This window comes from Strigops habroptila, chromosome 9, assembly GCF_004027225.2.
Source record: "Strigops habroptila isolate Jane chromosome 9, bStrHab1.2.pri, whole genome shotgun sequence".
Lineage (NCBI taxonomy): Eukaryota > Metazoa > Chordata > Aves > Psittaciformes > Psittacidae > Strigops > Strigops habroptila.
In genome coordinates, this window is record NC_044285.2 from 34283729 (window position 1) to 34301027 (window position 17299).

Consider the following 17299-nt stretch of genomic DNA (forward strand, 5'->3'; position numbering starts at 1 on the left):
ATGTTTCCCAAGAGCAAGGAGCTGCTTCCACCATTGCTGAGCGTGTTCCCTAAAACCATGTTGGAAACCCCCATCTGAGGTGTTCAGCCAAGCCCTTATGTGGTGAGGTAAAACACCTGCGTCAAGGCTGGAAGGAAAGACTCAGCCAAGCCAAGCACAATCCCCTTGTCCAAATTCTCCAGAGAAAGGAGCACACGAGGCCTTGCTGGGCAGCTTTCTGTCTTGAAGATGTGCCCACGGGCCCCTCTTTAGGATCTGTGCATATTTGTGGCACAGCTAGAGAGATCTTTTCACCCTAACAGCTATACTGATGCAGCCATAAGGACACACACTGGTAAAAATTATCTCCCTTCCTCTGCAGGGACAGCTCTCCCCAGGGAAAAGCGCAGCAGCTCCTGGCTCCTCCACACCCACTCCAGCCATGCTGCTGGCAGGAGCGCTCCCTTCTCCATCCCATGCTCCGAGCTGGCACAGCTGCCATGGGCACAGGGCTGGATCATTTCACCCACACCATCCAGATGAGCTTGAAATCACTGACAAGTCCTAAACTTGGGGTTTAAAAGGCCAACACAAGATTAATAGCCAGAGAGGTTTATAAAGAAAAGCAACATCCTTTTTGAGTGACCAGTGTCTCTGGATGGAAAGCTCTCCACCCCCAAATCTTCTGGTTATGTCCCTGAGCACAGCTGTGACTGCGCCACTGGGATGTCACTGGGTCTAATAGCAAGGAGCTTGGCAACTATGCTAGTCCTTAGCTGGAGTGAATAGCTAGACAGTTGCTAATCTCAAACAAAATGAAATTAACTAACTTCTAGAGAACCCTAAGATCCAGACAGGATCTTTTATCAGAGATCCTTACCTTTTCGTGCCATTTTTTAGAGGATGGAGGTAAAGGTACCCAACTGTTTGCTGCAGGTTGCATTTGGGGTTAATATTTTTATTCTTCTAAATATGCTAAACAAGTTAATAATACAAACTCTGGACTTCTAAAGCCTTCAAAATTCACCGATATATCAGGCCATTCTGTTTGTATTGCCTTGCAAGTACTACAGCTTGTGCCACACTCCAGTTCCAATGTAATAACTTAAATGCAAGTGTCAAACATCTTAAAAAACCAAAGTACCTGGGACCAAGGGTTTAGCTGAACAAAACTTTAGAAACTGGAGAAAAAATTGCTACTTCTTACACAGATTAGTTCTGAAAGGAGAGAAAGAACAAAGCTGTCTTGCTTACACACATGGTAGATGATCCAGCTTCTGGTTACTGCTACAATTGGGCTGGCAAATGAGCAGAAGATAAGTAAATCCAGCCATATGTTCCTTACACAGCTTAAACTCCTCACAGTGAGGCTGTGTGGGTGTGCAGATGTTTGCGTGCCATGCAAAACCATCCTGCAGAGCAGGACTGAGGGAGCATTGTGGGTACACGGGCGCGGAGTTTACACATACAGACCTGCGTTTTCATCAGGGATGCTTCATAAAGGTACAATGAAAAAACCTGCAAAATGTGCAAAAATATTTTCTCAAAACGTGGAGTATTTTATAATAGAATTCTGCAGGAATAGAGTATAAAAGCAGCAGCTTGAAATACTGCTTATGGATTCTGAACTTATTTCAGAACCACCATGTTTTCCGCTCTTACATTTCTACATTGTTTCCCAGCTCACAACTGGCACACACCAACATGCAGTACACAAGTGAAACAAAAGGTTTCCAACCGGAAAACTTCTGAAAGCTTTCCAATATTCCTTAAAAAAAGCTTTCATTCCAAGTCCTGACAAAACCAACCATCATCCTTTACCTTGACACTGGAGAGAGATACGAAATAGAAGATAATGTGATTACCTCCACTTCAGCTCTGTACTGAGATGCTAATTCCATTTTTTCTTTCTCTGAAAACACATTTTGTTATGTGCATATTGAGAAAATTGTTTTGTACTTCTGTAGGGATGCCTGCACTGCTTCAGCGTAGATGGACTCATACGCCGCATCTCCAGTGAGAGCTGCTGATGGGCTGCTCTAGCAAAATCCTCTCTTGACATTAATTTCTGCTGAAAGTATTCCCCATTAAATAATTTTCCTCTTTGCTACTTGGTACAGCTTTACACACAGAAGTGGAGCTACGACAGCTTTGCTATCTCTGCCTTTTAAGAGATGGTAGTAGCTTTTTCTCTGCAATTTATCCAAATTAGATACCTCAAAACTTGCTGTGCTTACGTCAACATGCATATAGAACGTGGTTTGAAACACTGTGCTTAACTCTGTGAGGAAGGTGCAAGGACATTAATGCTATCTGTCGTCTGGCTATTTCTTTTTGCTAAAATGGCACTCAGAATGTGGAAAGGCTTCAGAAAGATAATTTTTATTTTAAGCCTCAGAAACATCCTCTCATTATAGTTGCCATATATAAGCCCACTCTAAAAAACACACTGTAGCAGGTTTTTCCAGATTACTTTAAAAGTTTGCAATAATACAGATCTTTGTGCTGCCCCTGGTTTACTTGCCTTTTTTCTCCTAATTATCAGACGAAAATAGACAAGATGGCACAGAAACATCTTCTCCATCTTATTCTTTGGGGGGAAAAGCCAGGAATGAAGAATAAGTGTGAAGTAGCACAAGGAAGCCAGCTTTAACTTTTACCCTGGGAGAAGCGGGGGCAACCAGAGCTGTTCTCCTTCCCAACCCTTCTCCTCCTCCTGGTCCACTTTTCTGCTACAACAGTGCGCGAGATGCGACCCTCCGGCCCCATGCAGGGCCCTGCCCGCAGCCGACGGGGGGGCCTACGGGTGGCTGGGTGCTTCATCTCCCGCTTGGGTGGGTGGAAGGTGGCGAAACCGCATGAGCAGCGGGCGCGGAGCGGTGCGAGGGGTTCTCTGACCTAATTAGCGCGGTGCAGGAGCGCTGCAAGCAGCCGGTCCAAAGGATGCTGCGGGGAGCCCGGGCAGCCAGCGCCCCTCACGGGTCTCGCTCTGCCGCAGCCCCGCACCCGGGCGGTGCGGCCTCGGCGGGGGGGAGATACGGACCATGCCCCTGCGGCTGAAACAGCGCCCGAAGAGCGGCGGGGCGAGCGGGGAGGAGGCCGGGGCAGGCAGCGCCTGGCTGCGGCGGGGTCGGGCAGGTCGGGTCGGGTCCGGTCTGTTTGACGCGACGGCGGCGCCCGCGGGGTCCCACCGCCCAAAATGGCCGCAGCGCCCCCGGCCCCCGCGCACCGCCCCGCAGCGCGGAGCATCCTCCCGGCCCGGCGGGACCTCCCGCCGCCACCTCCCGCGGCACTTACCCACGGAGTCGGGCAGGGCAACGCCGCCCGCGCGCTGCTGAGTCAGCGACTGCCGCATGCTGCCACCGCCGCTCCCCACCGCAGCCCGCCGGGCCACGGCGGCGGACAGAGCCCCGGCAGCGGCTCCGCCGCGCCTGCGCGCTGGGGCGGGAGCGACGGGAGCTGCGGGGCCGAACCGCCCCGCCCCGCCCCGCCCCGTACCGCACCGCCCTGTACTGTACTGTACTGTACTGTACCGTACGTACCGCCCGGCGGCGGGGGCGGGTGTCACCGGGAAGGAGCCTGGCTCCGTGCCCTTCCTTCCAAAGCACTGCGCGCCCGTCCCGTTCCACTGGAAACCAGCGGAGAGACTGCGCCCCGGAGGGTGTTATCTAGGAGAGGGGTAGAGGTCCTGCCCCGTAGTTCCCGGCCACGGACCCCCTCCGCAGCCCGGCCGGGGGACTCGGTGCCTCGCCGATGTCGGGGCCTCCCCGCCCTCTCCCCATCTTTCTGCTTTGCACCCCAGCAGCTCCCAGGCCCTTTCCAGCCCCGCCGCTCCAGGCCACTCTGTCCTTCCCCAAACACCTCCCAGGCACCTCTCCGTCCTCCGTCCTTCCCGGGTACGGAGGCACCTCTCCTCCTCATCCCTGTGGTACTGGCGGCAGTCCCAGGTAGCCACCGACACGGCCACTGGCTCTGAGATCCCTGCTGTGGTGGTAACGCCTGTTGCTGCCTGTGCCCTGTCCCACAGCGGCAGAACTCCCAGCACACCTGCAAGCTCCCTGCAACCCTGGCCAAGGAGCCAGGGCAGGCCCTCAACCTCTGTTTTCCATATTGTATCTGTAAAATGGGGATAAAAACATCTCAGCAGGCTTCATAATTGCTTGTAAGTCCCTTTAATGCCCTGGGTTGAGAGCTGCTAAGTGCAAATGATGTAATTATTTCAAGCCAAAGCATATTTCATCAAGTTAAAAGAAATTAATCCTATCTCTGCTTTAAAAACCCCCACATTTTTATTGGACAAGAGCCTAATTACCAGCTTCTCCCAGGAGAAAAGAAAAGTGTACACTGACAGTTGCACAAGAGGCAAGTTACAAATGCCCAGATCAATTAATGGCAAAGAACACATCACCAGAGAAAACAGTGGTTATTTACTTCTGATGAACTAGAGGAGCCCTGTGCTCACTGCCTGTGTGGGGCTGGCACTTGTCCCCTCCCGCTCGGTCACCCCCACTCCATGTCAGTAATGGAGGGGATGAGTCTCAGCGCCCTTCTCCACTGTGCCAGGGCCCGGCTGTGCAGCAGCACAACCACTGCAATGGGGTGCATGTACTCCTGGGGAGCTGCTGCTGGCCCACGATGGCCCAGGCCGTGTTCAATCTTGCTGCCCCATCCCAGCTCCTGAGCTTTGGGCAGGCAGGTCTCCATGCCTGCGGCCCCAGCCCGGCTGTGAGCACGGCTGCCTGCACGCGTCCTGCCGCGGGCCTGGCTGCGGGCAGGCACCGGTGCCGAGCCAGCCTTGCCTGCATGCCCAGCCGCAGGCGTGCGGCAGCCCCGGCCAACTCGGCGCAGACCGGGGCTGCTGCCAGACCTCTTTCCTTCCCGCGGCGCCCATTTATTAGCACAGCCGGCGAGCGGCTTTCAGCCATGCTCAGGAGAGAAAAGGGAGAAGTGGTGCTTTGCCGGCTTTGGACGGCGCGGCGCTGCCCTGCCGGAGCTGGGAACAAAGCCCCAGCAACGGGCAAGGCAGCCTTTCCCCTTCGTTAATGGGGCCTGGGTCCCCCGTGAAGGGATGGGCCGCCGGCCCCATTGGAAACATGCCTAGGGAATGAGCTGGTGGATGGTGCTGAGCTCCTGCTGGGACAGACGGTGTAAAACAAGCCCCACTGTTCCTCGAGAGCTGCATGGGGCACAGCCAGGAACAGGCAGCCCTTGCACTCTGCCATCACACCACTGTGTTTTAGCAAGGCTGGCCCGGCACCAGTGCCTCATCCTCTGCTGCCCCCCAGCTCTCCTACTATGCCAGCCCCTCACAGCAGCGGGACTCAGCATGGACCCCCGTGCCCCTAATAACCATCTCACGCTTGTAATTCAGTGATGTGGGAAAATCTGATACCCTGTCTGCAGGGTCTCCCAGCAAGGTGTCCCTCTGGATTTTGTCTAGGTGGCTGTGGCTGGCTCTTACAGCAGGGTCAGGGAAGCCGACGCTGTGCATTCCTAGCTGCTGTCTCAATCCGAAGGGATAAATATAGACCTGTTCCCTTGCACTGCTCCTTCGCTGCAAAAGCGATTTTGCAAGCATTAACCACAGCCCCGCCGTGACTGACAAGCACATATTGATGGACACATGTGGCCATCAAAAGCCCTAGAGATTTGCTAATGTTTATTAACAGCTACACAGTCTCCCTGGGGCGGAGAGCCCCACTTCCCCATGTAGGGCGCTGGCTGGCATTGATGGGGACTTGGGCACAAGTCAGGATGCTGTGAGGGTGCTGCAAAGGGCACCAGATGCCTGGGGGCTCTGGACAGGATCCTGTTGCATTGAGCTCCCCCCCTTAGGAAAACAAGTTATTTTTTGATCTGCTCCCTAACGCCGAAGCCCTGCAGTGTAGTTCCCCACGGGCAAGCAAAGGTCTTGGTGCAGCCACGCTCACTCAGCCTTTTTGGGGGGAGCTGCGGGGCTGGGGAGCTATGCTGGGGAGGGGGCTGTGCCTGCAGGTCCCTGAGAGCCGGGGCGACATGGCACCCACAATGGGGCTGGTGCTGCTGGGCTCAGCCCTGTGCTCCTGCGGTGCTAACACTCACGTTTCTCTGCGTTTCCCACCCAGGGATGGACGGGAACACCAGCGCTGGGGGCATGGAGGACCAGCACAGGAGCCCCCACTGGCAGGTGGTGAGTCTTTTGGGGGCTGCTGGCCACCCTCTGAGAGGCGAGGCGGGGGCTGCTGTCAATGACCTGCTTTGTGGATGATAAATATAGCTACTTTGCTCTAGGAAATGCTGCTTCATCCCTTAGGCAAAGTGTAAGCACTTTGTACTGAGAGGGGAAGGGACAGCAGGGGGAATGGCTGGTGGTCTTGGGCAGTGAGAGGGTCTAGGAGGGGTTGTGAATGTCTGGCATGGGCCACCCTCTGCAGACCTGGCTTTCAACAAGAGGAACTCGCTGCTGAGGGCTGACCTGGTCCGGGTGAGGATGGGGGAAAGCCCCTGGCATCCCCAGGACACCCCTGACCATCAGCACAATGTAATCCCTCCAGGGATGAACCCCGGCTTTGCTTTGCTACCCATGGTCATGCCAGCTGCAGGGCAGGCAGCAGCCTGGGGCTGCACAGTGTCCTGAGAGGTTCCACCATGGCCATGCCCCCTCTGTCCCCCAGCACGCTCCTGCCCCAGCCCCTGCTGCTCCTCCTGCCCCTTCTCCAAGTGCAAGGGACTGCTCTGAGACCATCTCTGGTCCTGGGCTGCAGAGGTAAAACACCTCGGAGGTGTTGCAATCCAGACCCAACCTAGCTCCCCAGCATAAGGACCTCTGCCGGGGACATGGCAGTGGGCTCATCCCGTCCTGTCCACCCGCCCCACACAGACTTCCCTCCCTGTGGGAAGAGGTTGAGGCCTCCTCAGCCTTCCCATGCCCTTTGGAGCCACCATGGTCTCTCCCAGATAGCAGGACAGGACCCTTCATTGAGTGCTGGATGAGAGATGGAAACTTTCCTCCTTACAAAAGGCTTCTGCAGGGCAGAGCCGTGGAGTTCCCAGGGTGAGAGCCCATGGGTGGCTGTCTCTATGTCCCCCCAACAGCTCCAAGCATTGGTAGCAGCTTCTGGGCAAGGGCTCTGCATATAGCCCATGGACTGCCCTCACTGCTTCCAAGCTGCAGCTGGTGTGAAATTCAAAGGGCTTTTCCTAAGACAGCACTAAGCATCAGCGCAGAGTCCGTCTGAGCAGTCCCTGCTACTCTGCTAGTCTGAGAAAATGTTTCCAGAACAGCTACCCATAGCTCTTTAATTTAATGGGGAGAAGAGTGGGAGGAAGGAGAACCCCTCCTGCTTCTCCTCTTCCATCACTTGCTCATCTGTGGATGCTCTGGTAGCCGGCAGCCCCTGCACCTCTCTCCCATTCCCTGCTGGCCACTTGTGCTGTGGCTGCTGCTTCCTCGCTCCAAATCCTCTGGTTTCATCAGCCATGAATGGAGCAGGGCTGTGGCGGTGCAGGAGCTGGCTCAGGACAGGCTCCAGCCCGGGGAGTGGGACCTGGGCCAGGCGGTGCCTTTGCTGTGCAGGCAGCGGCAGCAGCGCTCTGACGCAGGCGTGCTCCCAGCAGAGCCCGACGGGGGCTTTAACCGGGGCCGACTGGGGCAATCAGTGGGATGATGGTGACGGTTTACAGCCCCCCTGGGTCTGACGGGGCTCTCCAAGGCACGAATTTGGGCTTTGGAGTCAGTCCTTTCCCCCCATTCTCACTGTTTCGCAGTATTTGTATGTCTGAGCAGAGTTTAATCCCCCTGATTCAAACGTGTTTCCAAGCCAGACTTTCTGCTAAGCCGTCGACCGCTTCCCGGCTCCCCGGCATGGCCCCAGGGTGTGAATATCCTGCTTGTCGGCCCTGGCTCCAACAGGTGCCCGCGGCTGGCAGGTTTCCATGGCCCTTAGTGCAGAGCTGGGTTGATGGTGCCAGTGCAGCTGCCGCGGGGCTCACAGCGGGCACAGTGCCCTTGGGGAAATGTGGCCAGGGCAGGCGAGCGTGGCTCCAACCCAGCCAGGAAAGGCTGAGCCCTGCAGCACAGGGACGTGATGAACCCACCCAGATCTAAGCATCACCGCTTGTCCTCAGCCCTGCCCTGGGCTCAAAGCAAGGTCTGCACTGTCTCCCATGTCACTGCCTGCTTTTGGAGACATAGAACCTGCCCAGGTTCAAGGGTGGTTAGGGACAGCTGCCATGTCTTGTCTCAAGCGACTCTTAGCCAGGCCCAGGTACAGAGAGATTTGTGTTCCTGAGCTCTGTACAAATGAGTTTTCACCACCAAGGCAAAATGCAAATTCTCACCACCTGGGGAGATGCTTTTCCATGGAACTTAGTGCAATTAAAGAATAACAACAGAGGGATTTCTCCAAAGGCTAAACACTTGCTCACACGCCAAGAAAAACAAGCTGGATGACCTCAAATAATGACGCCTGCTGTCATCTGTGGTAGCACAGAAAATGTGCACTTGAGCTCAGAGATGTTGCAGAAGCGTGGGAACAACCCCAGATCACAGGTTTTCTTTGGTCATGTTCACACAGGTGGAAAAAGATGAGTTTCTGTTAATGCCAGGACAAGGAGACAGTACCCGGTGTGACAGCAGTGACGTACGTGTCATGGAAAAATGGATGCTGGGATCTAAGTGATCTTAAGTTACAACAGCCAAATCTGCCTCTCTTTAACTCAAGAGTGATGATGGGAAAATGGAAATTTGAAACATTTCCAGCTATTAAGTGCTTTTGCATTTATTTTTGGCCAATGAGATGTTCAGCTTGGATGTGGGGGTTGTGTTCTGTAACTCTTCCAGGAAAATAAGCAGGAGGAGGAGATCTGGGTTCCTGACAGAGGGGAGAACGAGACCAAGGCAGACATGGGGAGCAAAACCTGGGCAGACCTGGCTGGCGAAATGAAGATATTCCTGTGGAACCCGGAGGAGAAAACATGCCTGGGAAGAACAGCCAAGAGCTGGGGTAGGTCCTTGCTCAAGCCCCGCTTTCGGGGATCATTGCCTTTTCTGCTTCACAATGGATGCACTTGCCTGTGAACATCCTTGATAGCTTGGAGTAACCACCCTTGTCCCACATTTCAGGGTAGATGTTTCTAACTAGCACAATAAAGAACTAGTGAGGAGGATGAGCAGAAAACCTTGGGGAAGTTACCGTTGGTCTGGTTGTTAATGTTTACTGAGAATGTGAAAGCAAAGATTTCGGGCTGCCCAGACCGTGTACTGGGAAGAAATTAAGAGCCTGAGCAAGCGCAGGTTGGCCTGTCACAGCCATGCGCCTCTGCTGCCACCAGCAACCTGGCTCCTGCCTGTGTATGTCAGGAACCTGTGGGGAGGTGGCTTTGGGGTCATCAGTGTTGGTGGGGGAAGAGCACCTGAATCGCAGGACAGGCATTGTGGGGAGGATGCTCACTGCGAGGCCACCCAGCCCTCAATGCCTGCCTGTGCTCTAGGGTGGTAAGGGCTGGTCATCACATTACCCTGCAGCTTCCTGGGGCATGACATGGTGTCTGCAGCAGAGCCTACATGTGCTGTCAGGGATGGTGGCTGGAATATGACAGTGAGGGTTTCGAGCACCCCATTTGATCCATATCCATGTGGCCTTCAAAAATTATCACTGAGCCTGGAGGTGCCCTGCGTGGTTAAGAGCAGCTCGTGGAGAGCTCTGCTGCAGGATCAGTCTGACGTCAAGGTGCCACAGCACACTGATGCCATCCACCTTCGCAGCTCTGTTCTCCTGGCAGCACATAGCCCCCACAGCAGTGAAAATCTTAGCCCTTAGCATCATGTGCACATCCACATGGATGTAAATGCAAATTATCAGGGGCTGCTGGTCAGCCTTTACAGCCCTCGTCGGCTGGCACTGGCAATGAGCTTGCAAGCCCCACAGCCTGCCTGTGTCCCGGCTGAGTGCTCTGGGTGTCCTGCAAAGCCTGCGGTGACAGCCAGGAGAAACAAAGGAACCTGCCCATAAGCATCAGAGGAGTCTGAAAGCGTGCAGGTGTGAGCCTGGGGCAGAAATCCACGTTTGCTCCCCTGTGCCCTTTGCTGGCCTTGGGGGCAGCCGGGTTTTGCTGCTCCTTCGCTGAATGGGAAGGCACAGACTGGAGTGCGGGAGTAGTACGCGGGTGAGAGTCCTTAGGGACATGGGTTTGGCTCTTCCAGGTGCCGAGAAAAGCTCTGCGAGAGGAGTGGATGTGGCCGCAGCTGGCTAGTGCTGAAAGTTATTTATTTACAGCCTCGGGGAGGGCGCAGTGTCCTCCTGCACCCTGGGAGCATCATGGTGTGCTATACAGCCACACTGCCCTATGGACATACATACTGCGGCTGCACACGCGTGTGTGCTCACATGCCCGTGCAGGGGGGCAGGAGAGAGGCCTTGAAGCTCCTGTGAAAATCCAATCTTCTTTTAAAGTGAGAGCAGTTGGAGGTGAATGAAGCTGAACCTTCCCGCTCTCATCTCACAGGTGAGGAGGAGGGAGTTGGCCCAGCCTGGGGCTGCTCCCCTGCGCTGGCACTGAATGTGTTCCCCAGGGACAGGGGGCTCCGGGGACTCACAATGCCATAATGGAGAGAGCCAGCTGGCCACAGGGTCAGCACTGGAGGCTGCAGCCCCTGGGAAAGCCTGCACCCCCAGCTCTGACAGTGACAACGCTTCCTGCTGCATTGCAGGAAACTGAAGACAGGAATGGTAGCAGCACCATGTCCCAACAAGCAGTGGCTCGGCATCAGCAGCAGCTCCAGCCCCACCAGGCTGGTGCAGAGGCAACATCCCAGCATCATTGTGGCAGGGCTGGACATTGTCCCTGCTGTGCCACCAGCAGCAGTGATGGTTCCTTCTGCCCCAGCTCAGCCCACAGCAGGACACGGCCCTGCACTGGTTCCCAGCATCGTGGCCCCGGCAGAAGCACGGCAGGAGAGCACATCTGCGTTCCCAGGGCTCCTCTGAGCTGCCGGCATGTTTCTCCTGGGAAATGTTTGCGTTAGGGCTTCACTTTGCTTTCTGAGCCGCTGGGTTTTATTCATAGGCTGTGGCCTCTTGAGACATCCTCAGCCATCAGCCTGGTCCAGAGGAAAAACAAACCCATTCCTGAGATGTCAGGGCAATGAAAGAGCCAGGGGTGCCGCAGCCCCTGAGCAATGCCCAGCGCTGGTGTCCCTGACATGCAGGTGACAGGAGTCAGGGCAGGAGCATCTCCCCGCAGCTGCCATTGGGAATTCGGACATGCGGAAGCTACTGGGTACATGTTACCATGCCAAGAGGGGGTGGAAGGGCAAGAGCCAAGATCGATCTGTCTGTCAGAGAGAGCTTGAGACAGGTGGACACACAGACCTAGTCCTGACACAGCTCTGGGAAGGGCCATGTGGCAAAAAGGGCCAGAGCCAAGCAGCCACTGGCCCGGCCCTGGGCTGGGCAGGGAGCGTGCCAGGCTGAGTCCCACATCCAGAAATGCCGGGGTCTGTGTGCGGAGGGGGACTGTGAGCTCCCACCTCCACGATGGACTCGGAGCTGTGGAGGACGCCGTGCTGAGCACGGCTGTGCATCCCCGCGGGACGCTCCCCGTGGGACGTGCTCCGGTTGCGCTAACAGCAACATGCCCTCTCTCTTTTGCAGGCTTGATCTTACTGTTTTACTTCATTTTCTACACGTGCCTGGCGGGAATGTTTGCCTTTTGCATGTACGTGATGCTGCTCACGCTGAGCCCCTACACACCGACATACCGGGACCGTGTGTCTCCACCAGGTACGTACCCCCAGCCCGGCCTTGGGCACCTCCCTGCACTGACCCAGCAATGTACTACTGGAATGGCATGGTACTACATGGTACTACAATGGTACTACAGAGACCTGGGTAAAGCTCTGCTGGAGCTGTACGCTCCCACGGGCAACCAGCCCTCCGTAACATAGGGTGTTATCACTTACCTCAGGGCACTGACAGTGCTGCAGGTTCTCTGCAGAGGATGAGGCATCTTAAATAGCCCCGTGTGAAGCATTCATTCTAATCATACTGTTATTCTAATTATGCTGATTATTGTTATCACTGTTCTCAAGGTAAATGAGAATGAAATTTCAATTTTAAAGGTTTAGGCATTTCATAGGTGATGTCCATTCATTTCAGCTGCTGCCCCCTTATACCTCATATCTTCAAAATAAAATGCAAATTAAGGTTTTATGCAGTATTATTTTGGGGAGTCCTGGCAAGATAATGTTCAAAACTCCTTTCCCTATGTCAGAAGCAGCATTTTCCCTGTGTTTCCCCCTGTTGGTGGGGAACACAAGGCCCCTTCACCCTGCTCCCTCTCTGGAGCCTGGACCCCTTAGCACCTGTGTGCATACCCAGGCCCATCACTTTCCTGCAGTGCTACTGAGATCCTCCAGGTCTCCCATATTTCCCGAGATATTTTGTGCTCTCTGGGTGTGAAATGGAGGTAAGGGATCAGCGGGTTTAGGAGAGGGTTTGTGAGCTGGTGCTGCCGCTCTCATCCTGTGCCCAGCCCTGAGCCTAGTTGCAGTGCAACCAGCCCCTGCAACACGCACCCCAAGCCCATGGCCAGTCCACCTACATTTGCTCTAACAGAGTCTGTCCCCTTCTGCAGGAGTAATGATCAGACCGTACTTGAATGGGTTCACCATTGCCTTCAATGTCTCTCAGCCCAGCACGTGGCAGCCCTACGTGGACAGCATGCACCACTTCCTAGCAGGTAAGCTCTTAGTCTCCCCAGAGTCATATTGGCAACTTGTTTGCATCTGTGCACACAGGCACACAGTGCAGGGATCTCCTCGTGGGCATCTCATGATTCTAGAAATAGAGGCTCTTAAAATGGTCACGGGTGCTCCTGTGGGAGGGAGAGCCTTGCCATTCTGGGTGGGACTTTCTAACTCCCTTGACATGCAGATGTACTCTGAAAGTGTGGGTACGTGCAGGTCTTGAGAAATGTTAACAAGTTTATTGGTCCCCACCAGCTTATGATGACAAAGTTCAAGAGGAGAAGAATATCGAGTGCACCTCAGGACAGTACTTCATCCAAGGGGGCAATGAAAGCGAGGAGAAGAAGGCCTGCCAGTTCAAACGCTCACTTCTGCGGAACTGCTCTGGCATTGAGGACCCAACATTTGGCTTCTCTAAAGGCCAGCCCTGCATCCTGCTGAAGATGAACCGGGTACAGAGAAAGCTGGTTATCTTAATTCCTTCCTTCCTTCCTTCAGTGCATCCCGGTGTGATAAAGACCACGCAGGGACTGAAACTGCTCCACTTCTCAGGCCTAGGGCAAAGGGAACTAGAACTCCCAAACCAGCTGGCTCATACCTGCTAGAAAACAGAAAAAAAGAAGCAACACAAAACCTGCTCTATTTGATTTGCTGAGACCTGAGCGCTTGCAGGGTCTTGCGTCAGGCTCCTCTCCGGGAGGAACTGAGCTTTAAGCTACATCCCAGACCCCAGCCTCTTTGTAATGGGAATTTTCACAGAACTGAGTTCATTTGAAATCTAACAGCATGTCGGTTCAGTGCATGCTGCTTGGAAAATAGGTATGGGGGGATGTGAATGGTGCGGGGAAGTGGCTGTGTTACTCCAGGGATGTGGGCTCTCTGGGTGCTCTGCTCTGCCTCTGCTCTCAGGCACCAATCCAGCACTCGGGCATGGGCAAGTTGCACAGGGTGGCAGACCCTGCTTCTAGGAGCACAAAACTCCTGCCCTGAGCAATGTGACTGGCATGTAGAAGAGCTTAAGCTCTGGAGAAGGGAGGCAGCACATGCTTGGCACAGCATTTCATACAAGCGCGGATGTCTCTTGTTTTTGCAGATCATAGGCTACCGCCCTGGTGCTGGGGTCCCCGTGAGAGTGGACTGCAAAGTGCAGGTACTGCTTTCATTTGTGCTTGGGAGCATGGTGTGTAGAAGGCCAAATGTCTCCCTCTGATGGACCCTACCAGTATTCATTCCCATTTGAGCCACAGTCACAGGACCCAGCACTGCCAATGCCTCTGGGTGCAGCGCACCAGTCTCCTGCTTCCCACCCTTGCCCTCCGAGTGCTGCCGGAGCCAGCCTCACCTGCAGCGCCCTGCTCAGTCCCTGAGGGTAGCGCTGGGTGCTGGGTGCCAGCTAGAGCCTGGATCTCAGGGCGCAGAAGCAGGAGCTGCTCACATCCGTCCCCACTGCTCCGCAGGACCCTTGGTCCTGGGGAGTGCCCTGCAAGCTCCCAGCAATCCGGTGAAGGAAGGGCTCCCACTGCCTGGGCAGAGAGCGGTACAGAACTAGACAAGCACAGGGAGGGACTGACAGACACAAATCCTGTAACCCTGCCTGTGACTTCATAGCACTGTTATGTTCCACTCACTGCAGCAGCAGCTGGCTCTCACAGCAAACACTGCATGGAGGCAAGTGCAGCTGAGCGCTGACAGGGATTTGCAAGAGATTTCTCTATTAAAGCTCCCTCACACTGTCCTGATGGGAGCTGCATTCTGTGTCCCATGTGCTATGTGTCCCCCTTTATTTTTTTCCAATCACAGAAAGGCAACGAGAGCGATCTCAGATCTGTGGACTTCTACCCTGGAAACGGGACATTTGATCTCATGTATTATCCCTACTATGGCAAGTTCACTCATGTAAGTAAGGACTCTGGCATCTTTGTTATGTCTCCTTGTTAAGGAGAGGGCAGGAGCTGCTGCACAGAGTACAGATGTGCCTTCTCGCTATTTTGGGCAGATGCAGGCAGGAGAGAGGCTGCGGGTGCTGGGATTACAGTGGTCTATTTCCGTCTCTGACAAACTGAGGAAAACCCTCGGGGACTCTGGTTGCCCCTTGCCAGCAATGGGAATGATTACATTTATCATCTGGAGACTGAGACTGTGTTAACTCCCAGAGAAGGTCTCAACCTCAGTGTTTCCCAGGGCGTTAGGGAAGTCAGGGGTTAGTGACAAAAGAGGAAAAGGATGGGGCTTCTGTCAAAGTTATGTCAAAACCAGTTCGGGCTGGTGGCTTAAACCAGTCCAACACCAGCGGCTATTTCTGAACATGCCATCCAGCACTGCTTTGGTCTGTGCTGGGCTGTACCACATCAGGAGGTAACACACCTTCAGAACAAAAGCTGAAATGGAAGGCGAGGCAGGCTCTAGAGTCCTGTTGTCATACTGCTGCTGGCTGAGGATGAGTAACAGCCCCAGTCTGCATGTCCTTCCAGTACACAGATCTGAGGAATACCACAAATGTCTTACTACAAGCAGTAGGTCAATTTTTAGAACAGCAGGAAGTATTTGAGAGTCCCTTTATCTGGTGTTACTTGTTCTGGCTAATCAACCCAAGAGGCATGGTGCAGTGCAAAACTCTGATGTGATCCCATCCTTCTGAGGCACAGGCACAGGAAGGCTCAGCTTCAGCGTCTGAGAGACCGTGATCAGGCAAACGCACTTGGACACCTGGGAACCATGAAGCAGTTACCAATGATTTTTACTGCACATGGAAGCACTGCCTGCTTTTCCGCTCCCTCAAAAATTACACTTGTATCTCTCGTCTTTTCAGGTCAACTATACGTCCCCACTGGTGGCTATGCACTTTACAGATGTGAGGAGGAATTATTTGGTTCCAATTCAGTGCAGTCTGAATGGAAAAGGTATTATCAACGACCTTAATAGCGACCGCTTCCTGGGCCGAATCATCTTCACATTGAGCATTGGAAAGTAGCCACTGCAAACACTGGGCACTTAGGTTAAGTCAATCAGAGGCTTTTTCCTTTTTAAAGCATAAAGCCAGCATTTTTTTCTTCTAGGAAAAACAGGCACATGGAGATTTTTGTTAATTTATTTTTGTTCATAGTTACAAAACAAATGAGATGCAATGGAACGTGGAACCACATTTTTCACCATCTGATGTAGATCATTATTAGTAAAAATTAAAAGTCATCTGGACAGAGAACCTGCAAAAGCATTTTGGTTTTGATTAAAAAAAACCCCTCTGGTATCTGAACACTATTTTCATAAGGTCTTTTATGGGTGACCCCTGTGGAATGCATTTTTCCTGGCTCTAAATCTTAAACTTCACCATAGTTTTATGTGTATTTCTCAGGCAACAGTGAACACGAGAATAGTTTATTATAGCACTATTCTTGTTAAAATAATAAAGAACAAAAATTCTGGATTATGCATGCAAAGACACAGTTAAAAAGGGAAAACAGCAGATTTCAAAATGTCTCCTAGGATCTCCAGCACCAGGAGCATCTTGACTGCAGGATTTTACACAGCTTGTTCAGCACACCTAAGGTGTTGGAGCAAAGGTTATGCAGGAAATCACTTGCCCTTGAACCTTTCCAACTGTTCCTTTCTGAAGTGGGAAGATTAATGCATTTCTCCCTCCTCCTCCTCACCCCAGTACTTCTCTCTGCCCCGAGAATCCTCATCAAGTCTATTAGGGAGGGATGAGTGAAAGGAGCTCTTCTCTCTGTCATGGTTTGCAGGTTGATGGCACCTCCTTCCCCTGGCAAAGAAGTGCCAGTGAAACATGTTAGACCCCCACCCCCAAGTATTTCAGGCCTGTTCTTCCCTATTCCAGAGAAGTCACAGCTACAATGCTGCAGAAAACCACAGGGAAACGCTGCTTTTTCATTGTTAAGGGGTCAATGCAGGTATTAGCAAAGTCATCAGTTGATCACCCTCAAAGACCTATGAAGCACATGTGCCTCTATCTGAGTGGAGCACTGCTAACCTGAGCAGCCAGCCTCAGCCTCCCTGGCCAGTGTAGCCTTTGCATCCAACAGATGAACCACACTCCATGTGTTAGCAGCGATGGGAACACATCAGGCCAGGACACCTTGGGATAATGTACTAGTTGCAAAGCACACTTACTAAAATTACTGACTGAACAAGTGCATTATGGTATGTTTGTCCTACATCCTAGCCCAGGTACCCAATCTGCCATCATTTCCTGATCTATATAAGTCTCTCAAGTCATTTTTGTATTAAAAATAAAGCGACTGCATTAAAATTAACTCTATGGTACCATTCTTAAAACACTGGTGTAAGAGATGCAGATGTGACTTTAGCAACCTGTGCTGGCCAGTTAGGGACTGAATTTCAAGGCAGCATATAATGTGATCCTTGAATTCTGGGCACTTGGTTAACTTTCTAGGGCCAGAGTTCAGGAGCCCAGTACAATAAGACCTACTATATGCTAAGTATCACAAACAACTGTCGGGCAAAAACTACTAAGAACTGTTAAAAACCTAAACCAGAGGTAGTTTAGGAACTAGTTTTGCTCAGGTGTGGTTATTCAGATGACACTGCTAGAGCTAGGGCAACACCATCATTCTG

General features: G+C 53.1%; 2 protein-coding genes across 4 annotated transcripts in view; one reads left to right on the top strand and one right to left on the bottom strand.

The window, feature by feature from the left end:
* Nucleotides 1–3420, bottom strand: part of TMEM255A (transmembrane protein 255A) — a 28945-nt gene extending 25525 nt beyond the window's left edge. The window contains exon 1 of one of the 2 annotated variants that reach the window (XM_030498675.2): nucleotides 3277–3420. In XM_030498675.2, coding sequence (XP_030354535.1) covers nucleotides 3277–3334 — 58 coding nt within the window. In that variant the 5' untranslated portion in view covers nucleotides 3335–3420. The remainder of the gene's footprint in view (nucleotides 1–3276) is intronic. The other variant, XM_030498677.1, reaches the window with a different exon arrangement.
* Nucleotides 3421–6089: 2669 nt separating this feature from the next.
* ATP1B4 (ATPase Na+/K+ transporting family member beta 4) lies at nucleotides 6090–15908 on the top strand. 2 transcript variants are annotated; one of them, XM_030498686.1, is made up of 8 exons: nucleotides 6090–6148; nucleotides 8801–8963; nucleotides 11613–11741; nucleotides 12595–12699; nucleotides 12962–13158; nucleotides 13800–13856; nucleotides 14507–14602; nucleotides 15516–15908. In XM_030498686.1, the coding sequence occupies exons 1-8, from the start codon at nucleotides 6113–6115 to the stop codon at nucleotides 15675–15677; spliced, it is 945 nt and encodes a 314-aa protein (XP_030354546.1). In that variant the 5' UTR covers nucleotides 6090–6112; the 3' UTR covers nucleotides 15678–15908. The 2 variants fall into 2 exon arrangements, with proteins under 2 accessions (XP_030354546.1, XP_030354547.1); XM_030498687.1 differs by lacking the exon at nucleotides 13800–13856.
* Nucleotides 15909–17299: the final 1391 nt, after the last annotated feature.

Excerpts from the sequence above, each read along its gene's own strand:
- ATP1B4 (XM_030498686.1), top strand. The coding sequence starts at position 6,113 with ATGGAGGACCAGCACAGGAGCCCCCACTGGCAGGTG. Across the intron at positions 8,964-11,612 it reads AAGAACAGCCAAGAGCTGGG|GCTTGATCTTACTGTTTTAC; the intron begins GTAGGTCCTTGC and ends TCTCTTTTGCAG. Across the intron at positions 14,603-15,515 it reads ACTATGGCAAGTTCACTCAT|GTCAACTATACGTCCCCACT; the intron begins GTAAGTAAGGAC and ends TCGTCTTTTCAG.